General features: G+C 43.2%; 1 protein-coding gene across 1 annotated transcript; it reads right to left on the bottom strand.

Annotated features, from left to right (window-relative positions):
- LOC110431228 (heat shock 70 kDa protein 16) lies at window positions 5,628–11,989 on the bottom strand. Its single transcript, XM_021450016.1, has 9 exons — window positions 10,675–11,989; window positions 10,346–10,558; window positions 8,964–9,056; window positions 8,804–8,875; window positions 8,280–8,480; window positions 8,064–8,210; window positions 6,720–6,848; window positions 6,289–6,419; window positions 5,628–6,175 (listed from the first exon to the last, which is right to left on the bottom strand). The coding sequence occupies exons 1-9, from the start codon at window positions 11,848–11,850 to the stop codon at window positions 6,082–6,084; spliced, it is 2,256 nt and encodes a 751-aa protein (XP_021305691.1). The 5' UTR covers window positions 11,851–11,989; the 3' UTR covers window positions 5,628–6,081.

Raw genomic sequence — 12,149 nt, 5'->3', positions numbered from 1 at the left:
CCATCTCTTCGCTAGAAGGGATTCTAGGTACTTTCCACAATAGAAATTTGTGTATCTATAGTAGAAGCATAGAAGGGTAGAACCATAGTTTGGAGGATGCCGAGGGGATTCTGTTATTTTTCATTAGGTATGATTTTCTCCGGATAATGGTTTAGAAATGGGAGGTGGCAGGAAATTTGAAGGCGGAAGTTCAATGTGCCAAAGGAGACTCCAGAGGTATACAGATTCTAGCATAGTATACGAATTCCAGCATAGCTGAGGCTATCACAGCACGAGCTCTGTAGTTAGTTCAATGTTTAAGGGGAAGCCTAATGCTGATTCCAACGTCCCTTCCAGTCCTTCTAGTGCGAACATAAATTTGTCAGCTTAGCTCTAATATGAGCTCCTTCTCTGTTTGTTGGTGAAGCTCCAATAGTGCGGTTGTGTGTTCTGATGTCTTTAGAGACATAGCGTAAGGTTGGAGATGGAGTCCCAGTAGTTTGGAGATATTATTTTGTTTTGCAAACATTTGCATATTTAGTCACAAACACAGAACTGATGATCAAAGTAGAAGACAACAAGAGTCATCTATGTGCTGCTGACTTATAGCCAATTTGCAATTTTCTAAGTTACATTCTACTGGATAAGTCGAACTTTTGTGCATCATGGTAAGTGATCACCTCTTAGTTATCATAGGTTCAACCCATCCTAGCATTGATCTTTTTCTCGACATTGATCTTTACTCTCCCTAAAAAATAGCATTGCCATGTATACAGACTGTACTACTATTGTTTCCAAGTTTGAGTGACCTTTTTTTTTAGGAATAGGATATTTATTAACTCTAAACTGAAGGACGGAAATCTGTCCTTGCTTTCTTTGCTACTTTATCTGCAGCCATCTTTGTTTGCTCTCTGAATCTTGGTCGCCTGAAAATGAATGCTGACATTGAGACATGGAATTGATGTAGCATTGGTGGTAAAGTCTAATAATGCCCTTGCTGATCACTGGAGATGCACACTGATGCTGTAGCACCGTGGCGAGTATTTGATTGTCACTGAGGAAGTTAACTTGCTGCAAACCTAATTTTCCAGAGCAGCCAATCTTGCTGCAATGAGCATTGCCTGAGCTCCATTGCTGGAGGATCAGGCTGTCCCTGCAGACCAACTTACAATGAAGATTGGCAAGTTGCTGTGACGTCCATAATAATACTCAGGCATGTTTATTTATTGGAGCTCAGGCCGACCCTGGCTCAACTCCATCCACTATAGCAACAAGATGTTTTTAATCTCTTCTCTCAAAATGAACTAGGAGGTGTTGAAACTTTTTTATTTTTTTTTGGCTTCACGCTCTGGCTCCTCTATATACTGTGACAACCTCACTATTTATCTTCCTTTCAGCGTCTTCACTGGGTTTTGCTATGGTACTCTCAAGCAATTGTGGACCGTCGATTTGGCTAACCATAATCACATATTACCTCTTAAGAGGTAATAGAATAAATGTATTTTATTATTTTGAAAAACAGGAAAGTAAGCGAAATTTTAGGTAAAATATCTATCAAATGGATGTAACATGCATGCAACCATATGAGGCCTGCGTTTGTATGGTCGGTTTCCATTTTTATTATGTATGGTTGTCCCCAACGTGACTTGTGATCTTTTCCAAAAAAAAACATGACTTGTGATCTTGTAATTTATGTCAAGGTTAGTAGTATCTAAACATGAGCTGTATTTTAGTTATTTATTTAAATTAGAACATATGAAAGCGTTAGTAACGACAACATAAATCTTGAACGTATTGGTATTTGATTTGAATAATTTATTCATTTTCATAATCCCAATTTAGTATTTTTATATGACTTAGCATTGGTAATGGAAAATTCTACTATCAATCATTAGTTTTTGACATTAATTTATTTAATTTATACCATTAGATGTGTTCATTACGTGACATGTTCACGTATGTGATGTACCTCTGCGGTGCCAGGTTCGGCACTGGCACAAGGCCGGTACACCAGTATAGGAGTATGCCGCTGCTGCATGAACCCTGTATATGCGTTGTTGCATGCTATATATGGGCACCTGTTTATGGCAAGAAACAAGTTGTTCTTGAATAGCAAATATCTTGTTGGTTTGTTGCCTTTTCTATTTTTTGTTTTATAACCATTTTAATTAGTTAATAATTACTTAATTATTGAATGCACTTCAAAAATCAAGGGCTAAGATTTGTTTGAGATCTTACCTCCGATGAGGTGATGGGTGTACCTTAGCAAGGCCTAAACTATAAGTGCTTCCTTTCCAGCTCTTCGCTACAAGGGATTCTAGATACTTATTAGTTGTAAGCCCAACTTGACCAATACTACTGCCCCAACAGAAATCTGTGTGTCTATATATAGTAGAAGCATAGAAGGCCTAGAACCATAGTTTGGAGATGCTGAGGGGACGATTCTGTTACTTTCCTCTAATCCTTGGTATGATTTTTTTTCCTGATATAATGGTTTAGAAATGGGGGGTGGCAGGAAATTTTAAGGCGGGAGTTCAATGTTCAGGAGGAGATTATTGTTCTTGTATAGCAACCGTAGCATAGATGACCATATCACGCAGCACCAGCTGCAGTGACACAGCATGTAAGCTGTTGTTGGATGTTGAAGGGCAGGCCTAGTGCTGATTCTGACCTTTCAGGTTCTCGAGGCTCCATGCAGGCCACGGCTTTGTTGGACGGCTGAAACAATTGGAACGAGCAGCAGCCGGCTGACTGAAAGCCCCTGGCTGCCGACGCTAGTGCGGCATCAGCAGTTTTTGGGCCCCTGGCCACCCGCGCACCCTTCACAGGCCATAAACTGAAGTTGGCACTTGACAGACCACCATGAACTGACGACGATCACGACGAACCGACTAAAACTAAGATACAGATGGTTAATGACTTGATGATTAACATGAGTGACATGGAGTGCCCCTTGTGCTAAGTCTTGCTGCCTATGCTTGGTGGCAGCCCGGTGCCTGTGCCGCCGTCAAGGCCACACAAAGCAATCAGTGCCTTGACCACCGAATCTGATAGAGGTCCACCGAAGAGCCTGAACCTGAAGTAGCCAAGCAGTGCATCGTCCTCGTCCACCGAACGGCCCTCGTCCTCCGCGAAGCCAAGCTTCTTCATGAGGACTTGACGAGCTTTTGCTTGGGCGTCTCCGCGCCGCCAGGATGTCGCCACGATGCGCACACTTCTGCGCTGTGGGACAGGATCCTAGCGGCCACAGCTCTCTGCGGCGGCCCTTGGAGCATGGCTTTTTAGACTAGTTCTGGAATGTTTGATTACTAGCTACTACAAAAAAAAAGAATTTTCTTTCACAATTGTTGAGTATGTACGATGGGAGTGGCTATACTAATACTACAGGTTCCTGTTTTTTTCTTTTAACTTTTCCAGGTGACAAACATCAACTGTTGGATCAAAATCATATCGTTCCTGATGTTTCTTCCTCCTCTCCTCCATAGTCCATACAGCTGTTCATCTTCTTCTCAGTTTATATTCTCCAAGGCCCCTAACCCCTGCCTACGTACAGCCCGCCTCCTCCTGCCATTGGATGGAAACCCTCAGCCAGAAACAGTTTTTTTTTTTTTTTGAAAGAACTGGCAGGAGCTCTGCCTTTCATTATAGGTAGGAGCAAGAGTTTATATACAAGCAGTCCTGGTAAGAGGAAAAAAACGCATAAGGACAAGCAGTAGCCAAGGTGGCTAGAGAGGAAGTGGGGACAGGATTACAAGGAGGACATCAAATTCAGAAGCGCCAAGATGGGTTAAGAACTTCTCTAATCGTCTGTCAAGAATTCTTGGATCATTTAGTAACACACAAGGAATTCTCTCTTAATCTGATCATGTATATCATAATTAATATTCGGACTAAATTAACATGACAGTGCTAAATATTCCTAGAATCAATATTTCCTAAATGTTTGAGTTAGTTTATTTCTAGTTTTCAATGTACGTACTCCCTCCGGTTGAAAGAACAAGACGTCCCCGAGAAGCACACATACATTAACCACGGTTCAATTTTGTTGTTGAAAACAACTTTTCTTGACCAGAGGGAGAGTATCCTTTCTTTTCTTGCTGCAGTTAGCAGTCTGAGCTCCATTGTTAGAGGATCAGGCTGTCCCTGCAGACCAAATTGAATGAAAGTTGATGACAAGTTACATCCTCAATAATATACCCTATTTGGTTAAGCAGTTACTGGCTCCATACAGTGTAGCAAGGAGCTGTGCCAAACATGACCTCACTACTTATTGGCCTTTCACCATCTCCATCTGACCATCCCACATATATAATAACAGTCGTGCTTCCTTCCCGTCTCTTCGCTACAATGGGTTCTAGGTACTTGCCACAACAAACATCTGTGTATATATAGTAGAAGCATAGAAGGCTCTACAATCATAGTTTGGAGGATGATGAGGGGATTCTGTTATTTTCCATTAGTCCTCTGTATGATTTTTTTCCCTGATAATGGTTTAGAAATGGGAGGTGGTAGGAAATTTGAAGGCAGGAGATCAATGTGTGGGAGGAGACTCTAGAGAAACTACTGTCCTTGTATATCGACTCTAGCGTATATGGCCGTGTCACCCAGCACCAGCGGCTGCTCCATCTGGAAGGGCAGGTCCAGTGCTGATTCTAGCCTTCTTTTGTTGACGAGGCTTCCTGATTATTCCCTGTCCTCCTTTGCGTCCAACCACACGTATCTCAAAGCTAGCTGCACCAATAAGATGGATGTGCGTTCTGATGTCTTCTAAGCACGGATAAAAATGATACGGATATTTTACGATCGTATTCAAAATTAAATTCATTTAGACCTTGTTTGGATGTTGTCGGATTTATCTCAATCCACATGTGTTGGGGTGGATTGGGGTAGAATTTAGTTCAAATTTCACTCCAACTCACCCCAACACATGTGGATTGATGTGAATCCGACTACATCCAAACAAAGCCTTAGAGGAGTTCAAATCTATCCGTATCCAAGTCCGAATGTTCAGTATCCGATACTATATTTGTATCTAAATGCTTAAATTGTATATTTATAATTTCGACATCCAATCGTATCTTATCCGACATGGTTGATATTATCCGTATTTGAATCCAAATCCGACCAGAAATATGAAAACAAATATAATATCGGTGATATCCATCCGTATCCGATCCGTTTTCATCCCTACTTCTAAGGCAGAAACTTCATTTTGTTTTGCAGACATTTGCACAGTTTTTAGGCCTTGTTCAGTTTAAAAAAATCAAGATTCTCCGTCATATCGAATTTTAGATACATGCATGAAGTATTTAGCCAAAACCAATTTTTTTCCTCAACTGAACAAGGCCCACATGATTACCAAAGTACAAGGCATGAACAAGAAGATATGTGCTGCGACTTTGTATCCAATATATGCAATTTCTAAATTACATTCTATACTGGATAACTAGAACTTTTGTGCAACATGACAGGAGATCACATCTTAGTTGTTATAGAATCAACCCATCCTAAGTTCCGAATACATGTGCAGCTGAAAACCAGATATCTCAGGAAAGTATATTCTCGAGGGCAGAAGGTGCCGGAAAGTACAAAACTGGAGCTGCTGCTCCAAATATATTGCACAAATATCAAAACATGTGGAAATCAAATTTCAAATGCCATGTTTCATCATAAAAAAATATAAGTGTGCGAAGGAATTACCATCAATGTACACCATACAAGGTATTAACAAAAAGATAAAAGGGTAACTTTCTGGGATCAACAAATTAAAGCATAAATATGCCAAGCTAAAAAAAACAAACGACGTCAGCAATATCTACTGCATACAATTTCCTTTTAGTTTTCCTGTTCATTCAGCACAAGCAGACGACAGCCTTGGTCCGAGTACAGCAAAAGAATTCACAGGTATCAATAATCATGATTAGTAGGCTCTCAAGTGAAAACTACACCTTGGAGAACCAAGAAGCGGTCAGCCAATGGCGGGCCTAGTGTGGTACAGAGTCGATTATATGACGGTGTTAGCAAAAAGTCGTTCATTCATATATTGCTACAAAATGATTAAGACAAGTGTGGCCGTACAGTGAAGAAACCTCGTGAATATATCTAATCTCTATCCGGTGTAGGCATGTGATCTGAACCCCTGCTGCCATCTGTCCTTGCTGGAGAGCCCTTATACCTTGCTATGTTTCGACAGAACCTACAAGTGGAATCAGGCAAAGGTAATTAGACCATCTGTAACGAGATAAGAGATAATTCTGCCACAGAGCTCAAACAGCTGGTAAGTGGCCTTGGAGAGGGAAGGGCACATACATATCCAGCTCTTCTTCCTTTCTCTTGATTTCACAGGACCAAAGTACTGGGTCCACATTCTTAGGCAAGGTTTCTTGAAGTTGGGATCCCTCCCTTAGCCACTGCTCAGCTTTATTGCACTCATTGTCAACCTAACAGTGACAAGCAAGCCATCATCAGAAACACAAGTTAGCCACAGTAGTAATATGGTGGTACCGTGGTATACATGAAAGATAGAAGTAATTAAACTGAAACACTGTTAATCATCAGCCATTGAGTATTTATTCAGCATTTTAAATGATCAGTGTTGTAATTCAGCAAAGAAGAATGATAATCCATATATTCAACTGTGTGGTCTTTCGCAAAATCAAATTGCTGAAACTAGATTAGAACAGTAGACCACATAAATAGTTATGTTAATCTAGATAAAAGCTGAATCCTAAATAACTTACAGCATCTCTTTCAGGTGTGGATAATGACCTGGCAGCCATTCTGTGGTCAACAATGCACTTCAAAAGGTCCCTTGTGGCTTCAGCTCTCACTTCGTCATCTTTACAACGATTTTCAATTGGATCTACAAGCTTCAAATATAAACATAGACATAAACAAAAGTTACATGAAAAGGTGCAAGAGGTGAAGAGGTAAACAGGAGCAGATTCTCCACCATGACTTAGTCTAGAATAGAAAGGCTATTTAGACTAGTTCTGGAATGTTTAATTCCTGACAAGAAAAGAATTTTCTTTCACACTTGCCAAATACTATGGGAGTAGCTATACTACAGGTTCCTGTTTTGTTTGTACTTTTTTCAGGCAACAGAGCTTAACTGTTGGATCAAGATCATGTAGTTCCTGATGTTTCTTCCACCACAAGACAGCAGCTATTCATCTTCTTATCAGTTTGTTCTCCAAGGCCCCTAAGCCCCTAGCTACCTCCAGCCCTGGCAGCGTAACTGTCGCCAGGGCTGAGCACCACTGTCCCCAACCACCGTCACCCCTGGCCCAACCCTTCCCATCCGGATGTCTACCGCCACCCACGGCCAACGGCTATCGCTGCATGACCACTCCTGCCCTCGAAACACCAGCAGCTGCAGTGGGCCTGCGTACTAACCCCCACCCATTTTCAATTCCAGCAGCCATGAAGCTCCTTCCCCAGCAACCCCCCCCCCCCCCCCTCCCCTAACTACAGCCACTGATGCAGATGATGGCCAATTTGAGCATCACCTGAAATTGACACCAATTTCAAGCGTCTAAACTATAGGAAATGTGGAGTACTATAGTCAAAATACTAAATATTCAACGGTTCTCACTTTTCTGGATGTAATGATACCATTGATAGCTTTACCATATATGGCATGTACCTACTGCTTACCCTTCTTTAATGCAAACTTGGGGGCATGACAGTCACAAGAGCTGCCTCAGTGTAAGAACAGCACAAGTAAAATCCTTTTTCTTTTTATCTGTAATCTACTAACGATATGGTATACATCAAAGAAAAGTAAGACAGTTCCATGCAACAATAGCCTTTGTACAAGAAATAGCTATTATCTTTATGGAAGTAGATAAGATAAGACCACCTTACAGCAATGTAGAATATGTAATATACCATGACAAGTCACAAAACAGCACAGACTGCACCAAGATGTACAGCAGATAGGGCAGTCAAAACAGGATGTGACTGACAAACCACAAAAGACTACTACACAGGAAAGAACAAAAAAGTATATTTACAAAAATTGGAAAAGATGTAACAAGGCCGAATGCATGCAGATAGAAAGATCGACAAGAATTTCCTTTTACCTTTTTCAGCTCCTCAAGTTTGCTACTGTAAACCGCTTCTGTCTCATCATCACCTTCTTCGTAAAGCCATTCTTCAGTCTGTTGTAGATTAACTGAGATTTGTTCCCTTTCTGAATCAGTAGCAAAGCTCCGGTACCTCTCAGAAAGCTAGAAAACAATTTATAAGACAAAAAAAAATAGTTACGGGAAAAAAAAGTAGAAAGGTTGCAGATCTACCTTGTTACGGGTGTCGTATACATAAGATTCTAATGCATTCTTCCTGTCCTTTGTCCGTTCCATAAGTTTATCCTGATAAGCCAATTGCTGCTCTTGCTCTTGAGCTTCCAGCAATTCCTGCTTGCTCATTGCACCATAGATGTACTCAGTGATTGGCAACTCCTGCCGCTGGATAGACCTTTCACTTCGTGACTTGTGACCCTGCAGATAATAATAACAGTGAGGCACCTCAATAACTGGGTATAATTAACTAACCCTAAGATATTTTCTTCAACAAAAAGAGCTCATAAGGTTCTTGCACATTTATCATCCCAAATAGTTAAAATGGCACAGTAAACCCACTTGGTACAGAAACAGTGCAAGCAAAATGCTGCATTCTTGCTAGTACTACAACACAATTTACTGCCTATTGAAAACAACGATACAAGAAATCCAGCTGCTGATGATAGAGGATATACAAGAATATAGTGTGGTAATTTAGACAAATACACATAAACCCTGCTCAGTATGTGATTAAATAATACCGTGTCATCACCGCTGGTATCCACCTCCATATTGTCAGCAGAATTGGCATTCCTTTGATAATCATCTATCAACTGAGGAAGTTTAAAAAGTTAGGATTTGTATATATCAACTGCAAATTACAACTAAAAGCTAGCTATGACTAAGAAAATTGACACTCACAGCAGCAGATTCGACTGAAATCAAACCATGTAAATTCAAACGAATTTTTACTTTGACTTTAGAAGCTTCCGTATGTGCTTGGAATGGGCCAATCTGCAACGAGGATACTTGAATGAATTATAAATAATATTGTACAAATCAAGATTTAGATACTTCAAACAGTGAGACAGTACAACATCATTGAATAAACCACTAGGGATTGTGGCCACAGTCATGTAACAAGCATCATTAGCACTAACCAAGCAAAGATTGGCTTATAAAAAAAACAAAGATTGGAAGATTAAAAGAAGGCATCAAGATTTATGTAGAGTTAGCATAAATTTTTGGCCTGAGAAGTGAGAACACAGAGTTCAGACTGGAAGAAAGTCAGCAGAGTACAGCATTTTTTGACAAAGTATATTAAAGAATTAACATAGGTATGTGTACACACACACACACATGTTTTCCCACTGAACGCAAGTGTGTGCGTGTACTCTGTACTACAATCATTTGACACCAACACCGATTCTACTACTCAAATCCTGGCAAGCTGGTCAAACCCGCAACACTAGCCATCTGGCAACAGGCCACAGTTCCAACAAGAGTTGTATTTGAGTACATTCTGTCAACTAAGAAGACATTATCCCGTCTGTTGTGGCAGATCAAATCACACTTTATGACAGCTGTTCTTTATCACACATCCCAGTACTCCTTTTTCTGCTAACACATATTGATTCCACAGAATGGAATGACAAGATTACCTTCCCAGGCAACAGATTTTCTGGAAACATTTCAGTTCCAGTGTCATGCTTTTATAAGAAAATGCTCAGATTTTAATTTACAGCTGGTGACCCACATTCTAAACTTGAAGACAAATGAATCGTGATTCACAGATATTTGATCACTGTAGAAGTTTAATCCATTGACCCACCAAGCACAAGTGGACACAAGGCCCTCAAGTACTCAGCAGAAGACCTATAAGATATACAATAACACACCATTCATTTGATAAAAGGCCAGCAACACATCTGAAAAACTTAGGTGCAAGGGTCCAAAGTTACTTTTGACATTGTAAGATAAGAAAGGATGTAAGCATTCAAAAACATTTATAAAGAAACATTGTTGGTGATGAAATGAAGTATCATTGTCTTACAAGTTATAATGATACAGTGCTGATATAGAGGTAATACATTATTATTATGTAAGCATTCAAAAACATTTATAAAGAAACATTGTTGGTGATGAAATGAAGTATGACTGTCTTACAAGTTATAATGATACAGTGCTGATATAGAGGTAATACATCATCATCATTATTATTGGAAGAGTCAAACAGAACAGACATCTGGAGCAAAAGACTATAGTACAATATTCTTTTATAGATCAACAAGCAAAAAGCATACCTGAAAAGTACCGATGTCTGTCGAGGTACCAGGGGGCAATTCATTTGCATCCGCATAATATGCATCAGAGCTAAAACTGCAATTCTTGTGTAGAGTAATGATCTTAACACTGGGAAAGGGAAGGCCTCTCCGGAACAATACATCACTTGACAATGTTGAAACTGGGCCATCACTAGTGTAAAATCCAATGGAAGCAGGGATTGCATCCTGCACCTGAAATACAAATCAATGTGGCAACTCTCACTATACAACCAGCAGTCTATCATGCTTCAAATACCACCTATAGCTTATACAGATGTTGAATTTGACAAGATAAAGTGCAGTCATACCTCGTATTCCCGAACACGGAATGTAGGACTAAGCATTGCACATTGCAATGCGCATCCCCGAGCCACACACTCACTAGCATTGAGCGTGCGACTAGGTTCCCTTCTGAAGAATCCCGCAAGCACCTTGGCAATGGCAGGCACCCGAGAACCTGACCCAACGAGTTCCACAGAATGCAGCCTCTCCAAGCCAACCCCTGAATCTGCCACCGCCCTCTTGCAAGGTTCAACAACCCTCTCCAGCAGTCTGGCACATAGCTTCTCAAAGTCCTCCCTTCGGATCACCCCCCTCACATCCTTCTCCTCCATCAGGCACTCAATGTTCACCACAGCCTCCGCATTTGCGCTCAGAACCTTCTTCGCCTTCTCACAAGCTGCCCTCAACCTCATACTGGCCTTCACATTCCCCACGACATCAATCCTGTACCTGTCCCTGAACTCCTGGGCGAAATGCTCGAACAGCACCTCGTCAAAGTCCCTGCCCCCGAGGTCCGCATCGAAGCCGTGAGACAGCACCTTCATCCCCGACGCGTCGAAGGAGACGACCGCGACCTGCGTGTCGCACTGGCCGACGTCGACGAACGCGACGCAGGTGGGTCCCCCGGCGCCGCCGAGGTCAGAGCGGTAGAGGCCGTAGCCAAGCGCGGTGGCGGCGAGGTCGTGCATGAGGCGGAGCGGTCTGAGCCCCGCGACGGCGGCGGCGTCGAGGTAGGCGCGGCGCTGGGCCTGAGTGAAGTAGCAGGGCACGGAGATCACGCAGTCGGCGACGGGGACGCCGCCGAGGTCGGACTCTGCGAGCTGCTTGAGGTAGGCGAGCAGCATGGAGAGGAGGTGGGTCGGTGAGAGCGCGATGCGGCGGCCGACGTGGTCGGCGTGGACGACGGCGCCGCCGTCGCCGGTGGAGACGGGGAAGGGGAGGCGGGGCAGGTCGCGGTGGAGGGAGGCGTCCGGGTGCCTCCCCGTGGCCCCCACGAGGAGGCGCTTGACGCTGGAGAAGGGGGCGTGCGCGGAGGAGGCGGACGCGGCGTGGCAGCCGATGAGGCGCGCGTTGTGGGAGAAGGCGACGGCGGCGGGGGACTCGCGCTTGGACTCGGCGTTGAGGAGCACGTCGATGCCCCGCTGCCGCGCCGCCGCCGCCACCAGGGTGTCGTTGCCGACGTCGAAGCCGACCACGCTCATCGCCGCCGACGATTCGGGATTCGATCGGCGCGAATGGGGAGGAAGGCGGGGGGCCGTGCGATTTGGGGGCGCGGTGGATGGAGATGGAGATGGAGATGGAGTTGCGAAGGAGAGCGGTGCGCCGGAGGGTACGGTCCGCGCACGCCGCGGTGGGCTGGCTGTTGGGCAAGGAGCGAGCCGGCCCGGCCGTGCTTACTCGCCTGTCGCCGACAGGTGGGGCCGCTGCTTTTTGCCTGCCCCTTTTCTCTTGGCTCCTCATTAATTTTGAGATGCTAATCATCATCGTCATCAGCAACACT

Source organism: Sorghum bicolor, chromosome 10 (assembly GCF_000003195.3).
Source record: "Sorghum bicolor cultivar BTx623 chromosome 10, Sorghum_bicolor_NCBIv3, whole genome shotgun sequence".
NCBI classification, from domain to species: domain Eukaryota; kingdom Viridiplantae; phylum Streptophyta; class Magnoliopsida; order Poales; family Poaceae; genus Sorghum; species Sorghum bicolor.
Note: the sequence above shows the minus strand (reverse complement) of the source record. Positions and strands in the feature narration are given on the sequence as shown.